The sequence below is a fragment of the Symphalangus syndactylus genome, chromosome 7, assembly GCF_028878055.3.
Source record: "Symphalangus syndactylus isolate Jambi chromosome 7, NHGRI_mSymSyn1-v2.1_pri, whole genome shotgun sequence".
Classification (NCBI taxonomy): Eukaryota; Metazoa; Chordata; class Mammalia; order Primates; family Hylobatidae; genus Symphalangus; species Symphalangus syndactylus.
The window spans coordinates 100,241,964-100,254,616 of NC_072429.2; the positions used below are offsets into that span (position 1 = coordinate 100,241,964).

The window sequence follows — 12,653 nt, forward strand, 5'->3', positions numbered from 1 at the left end:
CCCTGTTACCGTGGGCATTAAATGCCTTGTGGCGTACTGCGCATTTGATTCTGGTTGACTTGGGATACCTGAGCTCGGCCCTCATTAGCTCTTCCGCTCGACCCACAATCCCTAGTGTTTGCAGGTGCTGCATTCCCCCAACCCCTTTCTTCGCTTCAACCAGTACCCTCCACCTTCCCAACCCTGCCTTGGAGAAGGAGGAAAACGCAGCTTGAGATCTACTCGAAGAATTGACCCTCAGCTCTCACAGGCTGCCGCCGAGCTGCAAGCATGCCGCCGCTCCACTCAGGTAAACTTCGGAGTGAGTTACCTGCACTTGGAGAAGGGCCTTACCTGAGCGCGCCTCTGCCAATGGCAGCTCACCTGAGGGAGCTCCCCAGCCAATCATCGCGCAGCTCGTCCCTCGGGCTTGTACCCTTTAGTGAAAGAATTCAGCTCCTTGCGAGAAAGTTACCTGTGGCCGCCCAAGTCCGCCACTTTCTGCTCTGTGTCTGCCCATTGCTACGATCCAGGAGGACTCCGCGCCGCCCGGCCGCCTCCGAGCTCGGGCCCCATATGAGGGGCCCCCCCTTATCCCACCTTTCCGGCTAGGTGAGGGCGCGAGCGGGCGAGCGAGCGAGAGTGGTGAGGGGGGACGGAAAAGCAGAATTACCTGTAGCTCTTGTTCTGCCATCTCGGGCGCTCTCACACACCTTCACCTGCACAGACTTGAAAGTCCAGTTTCACCAGAGGCTGAGGCTCCAGGAAAAGGGGAGCAAGTTCATTGGATCAAACATGTCACAAGAGTCGGACAAGTAAGTGGATCACACGCGCCGGCTGCTGCTACTACCACTTTGGGCTGATGGCAACTGGTTTGTTATGTTTTTGTTTTTGTTTTTAAGTTGCTATTGTTGGTATTTTTCTTTCTTTTTTCTTTTTCGTGGATCCAGACTTTTCCGCATTATGTTTCTACCATGATTAAGGGGAGAAACCCTACAACAATGTGAATGTTTAATACCCCCTTTGGGCCTTGAAAGTAAAAGTGGGTTTTCCTTTTCCTTCCTCCCTTAGGAATGGTCTCAGCTCCCGCTCCCGGATGAATACTTGGATATTGCCAGAGGTTTTGGTAGATGGGCGCGGGAGGCCTGCTCTTCCCCTTCTGCTTTAGCTGCTCCCACCGATCTGGCGTTTAGGGCCATTTGGAAGTTCAGCTGAGTTCCTTCGATTTATCCAAAGGGCCTACTGGAAAAGTGGGGCTTGGCTGCTTTTGTGTGACCGCAACAAAGAGCTTTTATATCGAGGCAGAAACGGCCATCTTCTCGCACCGGGCAGGAGGGTGGGCGTGAGTGCGCGCCCGCGTGTGGCCCCGATGGGAGGCGAGGCGCTGGGAGGCCGGGGGGCGCGGGGGCGGCCGGCGCCGTCCCCCACTACCTCGACATCCCGCCTCCCTCCTCCCCTCCCCCGCCTCCCTCCCCCGGGTCCGCCCCCGCATTGTTTGGCCACCTTCCTCAGGTGCCCGGGGAAAGGACGGCTCGCAAACTGGGGGAACTCATGTGAGGCCTCGAGTTAGGGCCTCGCGGGGCGCCAAGGGGCGCCTGCCACTGAGCGATTCACCCGCGCCCGGACGGCGTCTGCACGCCCCTCGAGCTCGCGGCCCTCTAAGCAGTTGGCCGCCACCTCGGACGCGGCAGGCGGGACTGCGTGGGGCGCGCCGAGCCTTCTCGGGGTGCTCTCGCCGTCAAGGCAGGGGGCTCGGGGCGGCAGGAACGCTGGGCTAGCGTCCTTCCCGTCCCGGACAGGCACTCCAGACGCGCCGGGGAGCCACAGCCTGCGCGGCCGGAGCCGCCCGCTGGTCACTGGGCCCGGTCCGGCCGCCTCCTGACGGCCTCCCCGCGGGCCGGCCCCCGCCCTCGGAAGGCTTTGTGCGAGCCGGGGGAGGTGGGGCCTGGGCGGGCGCGGGAGGGAGCCAGAGGTGGGTCCCGCGGCCTTTCTCGGGATTCGGCGGGGACACTCCCTTCCCCCTCCTCTCGGGCGCGTCCGGGCCTGGGAACTGGCTGCGTCCTATTGGAAGTGCGCGAGGCCGCCCTTTTGCTCTCCCCGGTAACTTTGCCGTGACGTTGCGGCCACCCAGAGGGGACCTTCCTGAAGGTGTCTCGCCGGAGAAGGCCGGTGCCCCAAGGCCGCGGGCCGCTGGGCCTGTCATTGGAGAAGTGGCGGGGACCCATCCCAAGTTGAGGGACCACGAGGGAGGAGTGGGAAGGCCCTGCGGACCTGTTCAGGGGTGGAGGGGAAGGACTAGCCTCAACATAAAGCCGCTGGTAGGTTAGGCGAACCTAAGAAAATGCGCTGTCATACTTAAAAAGCAAAAAACTGCCAGATAGTTGTACCCCGTTAGCCACCGATGGGGAATTAACCGAGTACAGCATACCGGAGGGGAAGAACTAGCATTACCAACAGGGGAGAGGGTCAGAGGCAGGGTAGGAAGAGGAGAGTGTGTGGTTGTCCGAGAACACCCCCAACTCCTCCCCATATCTCTCTAGTCTTTAAGGAACACGACTCGAGTTTGAAATTTTCAGTAGCCAAATCCCGAGGCGACAGCAAGTTTTTGGGGTTTGTTTTGATCCTTGCCTGCGTCAAAGATGATTGCAAATCTAGTTTAATTAATCGCGTAATTAACATTTAGTTTGCTTAGTTTTGTGATACAACAGAACTCGAATTCTGAAGGAAAACGGGTCGGTCTTTATTTTCACCAGTTATACTTAGCAGCAATAAGAACAAAGTGTTTACCATCAGAAATAAGTACTGAGCGCCCGCAATCTGGTTTCACCACACGCATTACCTAGTTTTTACCGGTGATAAGTATCTGGGATTACGTATGCTTACATTTAATGAACGTTGCTTTTATCTAGTCGTGGTTTCCAAGATGAAATTTTGTATCCTGGGAAAAGTAATCGTTACAATGGTGCAAAGAGACAATTCGACTGGTTTGTTTCTCTCTCATTGGGCTATTGAAAATGCTTTAAGTCAATACATGACTTCTGGATCATTTTTGCGAATTCTAGCCTAGTTTTCTTAATATTAATATTCTAAGGGAGCCCCGGCAGGGGTGGGTGTGAAGCTTATGCAACTATGTGTGTGAGATGGGGTGGGGACTGTGAGTAAACGGGCCCCTGGGCACACGGGCTTCCTTCCTGAGCAAGTGAGAGGCTTCATCAGCCTCATGGAAAATCCGCCTTACGAGGCCTGCCTGTAGTTTCTGGAAATAACATGAACGAACACACACTGGATGTTCTTTCATAATCCCGTTGAGATTTAGGCAATCTTTGGGATTGCACAGGAGGATATTTCTGGTTAACAAGTCTGGACTGAAGTCGCATCGTCTTTTTTATGGTGTGGACTTTTCAGATTGAAACGTTCTGCTTTTGATGTTCTGCAGTGTTGATGCTATCGCCAGTTAAAACAAAGTATTTTTAGGACATTTTGTCTTTGTACATATTTTAAAATTCTCTACTCCTCCATCTTAAATTTTACGAAGATTTAAGATCTTTGTCAGCAAGCATGTGTACAAGCGAAGCAATACTAGATTAAGAAACTCTTATTTTACTGCCAAAATGTATAAAATATATTCAGAGAACGTGTAGGTACCATGTGATTTGATACTGATAGGTGTTTTTCATTAGGTAAGTGTATTTTCTGGTTACCTACTATTTGTAACATATTCAGATAGGCGTAATAGGGGCATGCAAAGATGGATGAGTCCTGTTCTCAGGGGGCTTACACTGTAGTGGAAAGCAACTCATGGACAGACATACTTCTAATAAGCACAATGCCTAATAGTTACAAAAAAGTTTTTAAAAATACAATACACGGGCCGGGCGCGGTGGCTCACGCCTGTAATCCCAGCACTTTGGCAGGCCGAGGCGGGCAGATCATGAGGTCAAGAGTTCAAGACCAGCCTGATCAACATAGTGAAACCCTGTCTCTACTAAAAATACAATTAGCCAGGTGTGGTGGCGGGTGCCTGTAATCTCAGCTACTTGGGAGGCTGAGGCAGGAGAATCCCTTGAACCTGGGAGGCGGAGGTTGCACTGAGCTGAGATCGCCCCACTGCACTCCAGCCTGGGTGACAGTGTGAGACTCCATCTCAAAAAAAAAAAAAAAAGATACAGGTCATGATAAATACTGCCTTTCCCTAACTCATTGCATTTTTGCCTATGATAATTTTAGTCATTTTGTGTGTTTTTTGTTAAGGAGTCCTGCTATTATTCAGAAAATGGCTGAAGTTATAGGTATCTCATGTGGATAACCTTTCAAGTAATGGGATGACTCTACATTTTAATTAAACTCTCTAGTCTTTAGTTTTATAAATGCATATGCTTGTTTACATTTGGCTATGCAAAATTTCTTTTAAGGTCAGAAACGTCAAGAATTTATCATATGTTTTTCAAACCAATACAGATACCCATTCACTTTTTGAATGAATATGCCTTGAATGCCACTATATACTTGGCATTGAGATTCACTGGTGAATAGAACCTAGTCCCTGCCTGCTTGGTGCTTAGTGTGTGTGTGTGGGGGCGGGGGGAGAAGAGGCAGACTTGTTGACAGTAAATCAACAAAAAAGTAAACATACATTTAATTAGATGATGATAAGTGCTATGAAGGAAAGCAAAACAGGCTGGAGGGATTGAGAATAATAGGGAGGTCTTTTGTGTAGGGTGATCATGGACAGCTTCTCCAATGAGGTGAGCTTTGAGTGGAGGCCTGAGTGAAGTGAGGGATCAAGACCTAAGATACCTGGGGTAAGAGTGTTACAGGCAGGTGGAAGAGCAAGTGCAAGGGCCCTGGGGTGAGAGTGTGGTTAGCATGGTCTAGGACCAGAAAGGAGCTCTATGTGGGTGAATCAGAGTCAGAGATAATGGCACCATCAAATAAATTAACATGATCAGTTCTCTACTTATTAATCTGGATAGTTGCATACTCAAAAGAGTCAAAATTATTCTTGTAAGTGGTCTTGGTAATCAAGAGATAGCAATACCCAAAGAGTAAATGATGAACCAGCTAACACCATCAGTCTTGTTTCTTTCCCTGAGTATCACCAGTTTAATGGTGAGGGGTCCAGAGTTCTGTTCCCTACAATGGATTAAATCTTGTGCACTCCTTAATTCAGAGATGAATAAATGCACACACTCTGGAGGATCCCTGGGGATTCAAACTAAAGAAGACAAAGTACAGATAGTGTTTGCTCAGACATGCCCGCCTCCCTAAAACTTGTAGTGTAACCTACTGCCTTCAGCTACCATCTCCGCTCCTTAACATTAGGCTTGTGCAAGGTAAAGTTTGCCCTTGCTGCCTTCCTCTTGCTCTTGTTCAGTTTCTATAAACTATATCCATCGGAAAACATGGACTTGTCCACCGTGTCTAGAGGAACACTGCATAGCATGTGCTTTAGTGAGTTTCCCATTTTCAATGAAGTAAACTGACATACAGGCAAAGTTAACCTAACTGAAAAACAAGTTGAAGATGATGCATGTGCTTAAAAATAGGAATCTCCACAGGAATTTCTAAAATCATTGCATCTCAAGCTCACCTGAGTTTAAAACATATACAGTATCATCTGAGGCACCCTGGGTCCCAACCCAGCAGTGTTGAATCAGATTCTCCAGGAGAGAGCACAGGGAATCTGCATCTAAACAATGTTCCAGGCATTATAATTGCCTTAAATAGGACAACACTGCTTCAAATTAAAGTTAATGTTAGTTTACATAATAGATGCAATTCATATGCAACTTTTCAGGTGCATATCCAGTGTGTAAGTGAAAGAAATCTGTGGACTTTTATTTTACTTTATGCTACCTTGGATGAGCAGCTTCAGATATGGTTTTAACGTGGATATAAGACTTCTTAGGCCTGCTCTAGATGTTGTTTGCTTTCATTGTTTTGCTGAACTGCTGCTTCTGGAAGAAAGGGGTCTTTTTGAAGGGGAATATGTTTCCAGAGCTGCAAAAGGACTGTTTTGAAGTGATGTTACCCACATGGGCCTCCGTCAGGCTTGCCAAAAGTCTAGCTAGGGTTTCTGGCTGAATCCCACTCATGTGCGAGCTGGTGTTCAATTTTTATTTATTTATATTTTTATTTATTTATTTATTTATTTTGAGACAGAGTCTTGCTCTGTTGCCCAGGCTGGAGTGCACTGGCACAATCTTGGCTCACTGCAACCTCTGCCTCCCAGGTTCGAGAGATTCTCCTGCCTCAGCCTCCCCAGTAGCTGGGATTACAGGTGTGTGCCACCATGCTCGGCTAGTTTTTTGTATTTTTAATAGAGATGGGGTTGCACCATGTTGGCCAGGCTGGTCTCGAACTCCTGACCTCAAGTGATCCACCCACCTTAGCCTCCCAAAGTGCTGGGATTACAGGCATGAGCCGCCATGCTTGGTGTTCACTTTTTTGAGGACTGTTGTTTCATTGAATTCAGATTCTATTTTGTAGCACAAAGTCAAAGGGTAAAAAGCTCCAGTTTGATGTTGGTCTCTGGTGAAATGATTTGATAGGATGATGATTGCAGTTTCATTTCTAAGGCTCATGGTAGCTTGAAGAATTACTCTGATAAGATGGTACTAGATCTTCTGTTGGCCTACAGTGAAGGTCTGTTTTAAACTGACTGCAGAGTCCAGGCCATTCAAATGGTCCCAGTGCCACCTGACTTAAGGGAGATTAGGAGTAAGTATTAAAGCAATCAATGAAAAGCTATGTCTAGCAATTTCTACTAGGCTCAGGAAAGTAAAAGGAGAATTTAGAAAAGTGGTTGGATAAGGCTGGGCGCGGTGGCTCATGCCTGTAATCCCAGCACTTTGGGAAGCCGAGGTGGGCGGATCACGAGGTCAGGAGATCGAGACCATCCTGGCTAACACGGTGAAACCCCATCTTTACTAAAAATACAAAAAATTAGCCGGGCATGGTGGTGGGCACCTGTAGTCTCAGCTATTCGGGAGGCTGAGGCCCGAGAATGGCGTGAACCCAGGAGGCGGAGCTTGCAGTGAGCTGAGATTGCGCCACTGCACTCCAGCCTGGGAGACAACAAGACTCTGTCTCAAAAAAAAAAAAAAAAAAAAAAAAAGTACTTGGATAAATCAAACATCCATAGAAGCATTTAAATAACATTAACCCAATCACCTCAAGAAGTGTTTGTTTCAAATGTATAGAAAATTCAAATACGATTTTTTGGGTGTTAGGTTGTTAAATTTACTTTTTAAAAAGTTTTAGATAATTCAGGCAACTGCCTCAGTTCCTCTTTATGGCTTTAGTCTAACTATAGACATACATTTCTGGTTAAAAAATTAACTATGATTACATAGTATCTTTCCCCTTCCTTACTTCCTCCCTCATTTAAACTAACATTTTCTTCTTGTTCCCTCCTTCCCTTCTTTCCTTCCTTGGTTTGTCTCCCTAATGTCCCTTTCCTGTTTTTTTTTTTCCTCCCATATTACTCGGTGAGAACTGACAGCTGCACAGCTTCTGCGCATAGAGATAACTGTGAATCTGATTTTAGGTGCTGCTATAGTTAGTGAACTTTGCTGCATTCTTTCAGTATTTACAGCATCAGCAGCCCATTCTTGTTACCTGGGCCAAGAGGTAAGGTCATTGCAGCAGATGATGTCAACTAGGTTTAACCTTGGAAAAATTTAAAGTTATTTTTAGTATAAGAAAAGCCTTACCCTAAGTTAATTAGAGTTCTCACTCATGATCCCTGGCGTTCACTACGGTACTGATACTCTCTTCCTTTTCAAGAGGTTTTCAATGACTTTTGTTCAATTATAAAAACTAGGCCTGGCCGGGCGAGGTGGCTCATGCCTGTAATCCCAGCACTTTGGGAGGCCGAGGCAGGCAGATCACGAGGTCAGGAGTTTGATACCAGTCTGGCCAATACGGTGAAACCCCGTCTTTAGTAATAACACAAAAATTAGCCAGGCATGGTGGCATGCGCCTGTAGTCCCAGCTACTTGGGAGGCTGAGGCAGGAGACTCGCTTGAACCCAGGAGGTGGAGGTTGCAGTGAACCAAGATCGCACCACTGCACTCCAGCCTGGGCGACAGAGTGAGACTGTCTCAGAAAAAAACCAACCAACCAACCAAACAAACAAAAAACAAAAACAAACAAACAAAAAACAAAAACAAACAAACAAAAAACAACAACAAGAAAACTAGGCCTAACCTGATAAAGGGTAGTGATTGGTTTGGCAAACTTGTCCAGGGAAAATTCCTTAAGGAGCAGTAACAGGCTGGATAGGAATTTTTGCTTTGGCCCAGGAGGACTGGTGGGTTGCTTAGTAACAACAACGTGTACCTGGGAATCCCTCAGACAGCTTCCCGGTCTTCAAATTTAGGCCTCCAAATTTCAGATTCACCCTACCATCTACCTGCCTGCATAGTTTCTTCCCTTGGATGAATCCAAGCTCTTCAGATGAGTTTTGTTTATTTTTCCATTACCAGGAGAGTACCTTTTATGTTCTAAGTTTCTTATAATGGTAAATGGTAAACTGGATTATAATAGGTAATACTGAAAGTGTTTTTTTTTTTTTTTTTGAGTTGGAGTTTTGCTCTTGTTGCCCAGGCTGGAGTACAATGGCACAATCTCGGCTCACTGCAACCTCTGCCTCCTGGGTTCAAGCAATTCTCCTACCTCAGCCTCCTGAGTAGCTGGGACTATAGGTGTGTGCCACTACACCCAGCTAATTTTTTTGTATTTTTAGTAGAGACAGAGTTTTGCCATTTTGGCCGTCTTGTCTCGAACTCCTGACCTCAGGTGATCCATTCACCTTGGCCTCCCAAAGTGCTAGGATTACAGGCGTGAGCCACCATGCCCAACCGAAAGTGTGTTTTATGCTGTAAGTTTCTTAATGGTAAATGGTAAAAAAAAAAAAAAAAAAAGTACTGGATTATAATGGGTTAAGTGGGATAGAAATAAGAAAGCATTCCTTTGGGGATCTCTACCTCCCATCCCCAATTATACTGGGAAAAGAGAAGTGTTTTGGCTTCATGAGTTTTGGTGAGCAGTGGTAATATTATTTGTACAAAGAGCACCTTTTGATTTGCCACATACAATACTAATCAACACATTTTAATAATTCTTATAGGAAGTGCTAGAAAAGCTGGTGCATTTCAGGGGATTTCAATGTATATTTTGAAAATAAGTCAGGGTTCTGGAGGTTGTTCATGCATTTGAATGGGCATTCAGTGGAAAGCAATCAATGCCTGTGGTAGATGAAGTGCCTTATTTTACTTTGTAATGAACATGGCAATGAACTTTGTGGGGAGCACTTCACTTTCACTCCCAAGGAAATGCTTCCTTTACAAGTGTGAATGCAGATACCCTCCGGAACAGAAACGGAAAGCAAGAATTGCTTGTGGCTTCTCTTTATTTTGGCGCCAGCCTTTCATCTGAACTCTGAATATACAAATATAACTAACCCTGAGAGCCAGAGTCCCTTCTTTTTTAAGGCTCATGAATTTAGATCAGGGTTTTAGGAGACAAGGAAAGGTTGAAGTGAAGGAGAGAGGAATGGAGAAAGGAAAGGACGAGAGGGAGCAGGAAGAAACTGCTTAACTACTGTTAAGTTGCCAGTGTTTTCTCAGTGGAGTGTGAGCGGCCAGCAGGGGCTGCTGCCGGGGCCTAGGATGCGACGGCATGTGGCTGTTTGGCCTCCTAGATAATTGGTTTTGGTTTTAATTTGCAATCTAGAATCCTAGTACTAGAAAGAGCCTTAGGGATCATCCAAATGCATCGTAGGGCATGTGAGTGAGCAAGTATAGGATTTTGATCTAAAAGCCTGGTTTGAGAAGAAAAGTATCTTACATTTTTTCTTCTGTGTTTCATTTTGGGATTCTAAGTATAAATTGAAAATTTGGAGTTTTGATTAGTTTGAAAAAACATGCTTTTATATATTTATTTTTTATTTTTTAGGAAGATTGAGAGCAGGATAAGCACTGCATGTTTACTTCTTGAACCATGAACATGAGTCTGTGAAATACCTGGTTAAGATTCTGATACCATTACTGGGAGTTAAAATGGACTTTTCTTCCTACACTCACCCCAAATCATTGTTTTTGGTTCTCAGTTCAGTGAGCCCCATAAAATAACTGCCTTCTGTACTTCTCGGATCTAACTTTTCAAAGAAACAAGGAACAAAGGTAGCTTTTGCCTCTTTCCTGCATTGCCAATAAATTAACATAAGATCAGAGGATTCTTCTTTCATTATTTTTCATTTGTAAAATGGAGTTGAACTAAATGATCTCTGAGAATAATTACCTGCTCCAATATTTTGTGTCTCATTTTCTCCGTCTAGAGGGGTCGGGGCTGGTGGCGGCTCACAGCGGGGGCCATGAGCATTAGCAAGACAGGAGGTTACAGGCACAGTGGGACCTGCTTCTGCTCCCAAGCCCCCTCACCTCCTTTACCAAAATCAACAGTGGTCTGATTCAGATGACAAACAGACTTTTGGAAGGCAGGAGGAATTCAGAGGATCACATGGAATTCAGAAGGGCAGCAAGGCGGTGAAATCAATGGTTTAACTAGTGGACTCCTGCACAGCCTTACTGGGATGGTAGAAAAGTGGTACAAGAAAATCAGATAAAATGGCTGGCAGGGACGCTGAGAACTTCCCAGAGACAGCCCAGGAAGTGGTTCATTCTGGCAGGCTCATGGAGTGAGAGTGAGGCAATATCAGAATGAATGGAACATTGACTACAATTTAGTAAGCTGAAAACCTTAAGTAGGTGAAAGGGATGACCTCCTCCTCCTCTTCCTCCTCGTCTTCCTTCTTCTATTCTTTCTCCTCTTCCTCTTCCTCCTTTTCCTCGTGCTCTTTCTTCTCCTTCTCTTCCTCTTCTCCTTCCCCTTCTCCTTCCTTTTTTTCTTTCTCCCCCTTCTCCCTTTCCCTATTACTCCTTTTAATAAAATGTAATTCACAGACACCCACTGTCAAAAAATATTGCCAAATGAATAGTAAATGTTCAGAAGAGATTTCAAATAATTTAAGGATAAGAATAACAGCTGCAGTTTCACTTCAAGGATAAGGTAATATATTATTTCACTTCAGGGCGCACAATGATCATTCATTTAGGTCAGGAATAAAATCTCCTCTGGTATCCTACTGTGTTATAGAATTTAAAAGTCTCTGAAGTCGACTTTTTCTGAAGTCAATTGCCCCGAAAGGTTCTCATGTTGGAGGGAATTTTGATTAGGTCACAGGACATTTATGTTTCCTCTGCAAACTAGGATTTTTAAGTTGCTCTGGAGTCCTGGTGTATACTTTTAAGAATATGTGTATCTTACATATTTTGGAAAATAATTTTTAAAAGAACAAATACCTCAATAGAAAGGTGGTCAAAGAGCATGAGTAGACAATTAGTAAAAGCTGTATAAGTGGCTAATAAAGACAGAAAATAATATTAGCTGTAAGCTGTATTCATGATAAGAAAAATACAGATTATATAACAGAGATATTCTAAGTTTCTCTGTCAAAGTGGCTAAAATTAACAAAACTGGGTTTGGGTAAAATATATTTTTGGAGAATTGTAAATTATCACAAACTTTCTGGAAGGCAGTTTGGCAAAACTGGTTGAAATGGGTCTACCCATTGATAACTAAATTCCAGTTTCAGGGATTTGTCTTAAAGACGTAACCAAAGATATAAAGTGCCACATGATTTTTAAAAGTGAAAAATCAGTATAACCCTAAAAGCCTGGCTATAAAGGGTTGATTTAGTAAATCACGGTTTAGTGAGATGATGGGACACTATGCAAGCATTATACATCACATTAATGAAAAAATCCTTAATGATAAGAGAAAATGTTCATGATGTATTATATCAGAATGTTTATAGGCATAAAAAGATGAAGAATGAAGAATTCAGAAAAAACACAAAAAGTTAACAGTGGTTTGCTCTCTTAAGGATAAAATAAAGGTACTTTTTTGTCTGTTAGTATTTCTCTGTGTTTTCCTACTGTGCTGATGTAAGCTTGCACTGCTTTTGTAATTAAGGATAAATTTTATTTATGCATTTCTGTATTTATGTATGTATTTAAAATATTTAAAGGTTATATATAAAAATAGTTATTAAGTGGAGACGCTTAAGAATAATACACACATCTCTAAATAAAACGGAAAAGGCTGCTTGCTGCTTGCTTGTTGCAGGTAGAATTGACCTGATCCCCTGCGGAAGTCCCTGCCCTCTCCTCTCTGTCCCAGGAATGCCACGCTGTCCTTCACGCTGGCATGCTGCCTGTTGGTTCTGCACTATTCCTCAGTGACCTGTAGATTCATTATCTGTGTCTCCACAACCTTGTCCTTTTAGATTTGCATATGTGTTAAGTCCAATTATTAAATCCAGTGATTTTTCAAAATAGCACAAGTAGGTGTAGGAGTTTCCAACATGTGTATAATTTGAAGCTGAGGAATGACTAAGAATGAAAGAAACTCAGTTTGTTCCACTCAGTGGGCTGCATGTGCCTATGGAGTTTCACTTGAAGCAAACTCTTGAGGCAAACCTGCCGGCCTCACCACCTCAGACCCCACCTGAATGTTCATGGGAGAGACTTGGTGTTGGGCCCAGTTTTGAGTTCTTTTGGAGGGACAGGGAAAGCCTGGAATATGACTTCCTTTAAAAACAAAAGGTA

The 12,653-nt window shown here is 44.6% G+C and overlaps 1 protein-coding gene across 1 annotated transcript in view; it reads left to right on the top strand.

Moving 5' to 3' along the window:
* Window positions 1-443: 443 nt before the first annotated feature.
* The window catches only part of GRHL2 (grainyhead like transcription factor 2), a 175,753-nt gene continuing 163,543 nt past the window's right edge, over window positions 444-12,653 (top strand). Inside the window, exon 1 of the mRNA XM_055286930.2 lies at window positions 444-794. Within this exon, the coding sequence (XP_055142905.1) occupies window positions 775-794 (20 nt within the window). The 5' untranslated portion in view covers window positions 444-774. The remainder of the gene's footprint in view (window positions 795-12,653) is intronic.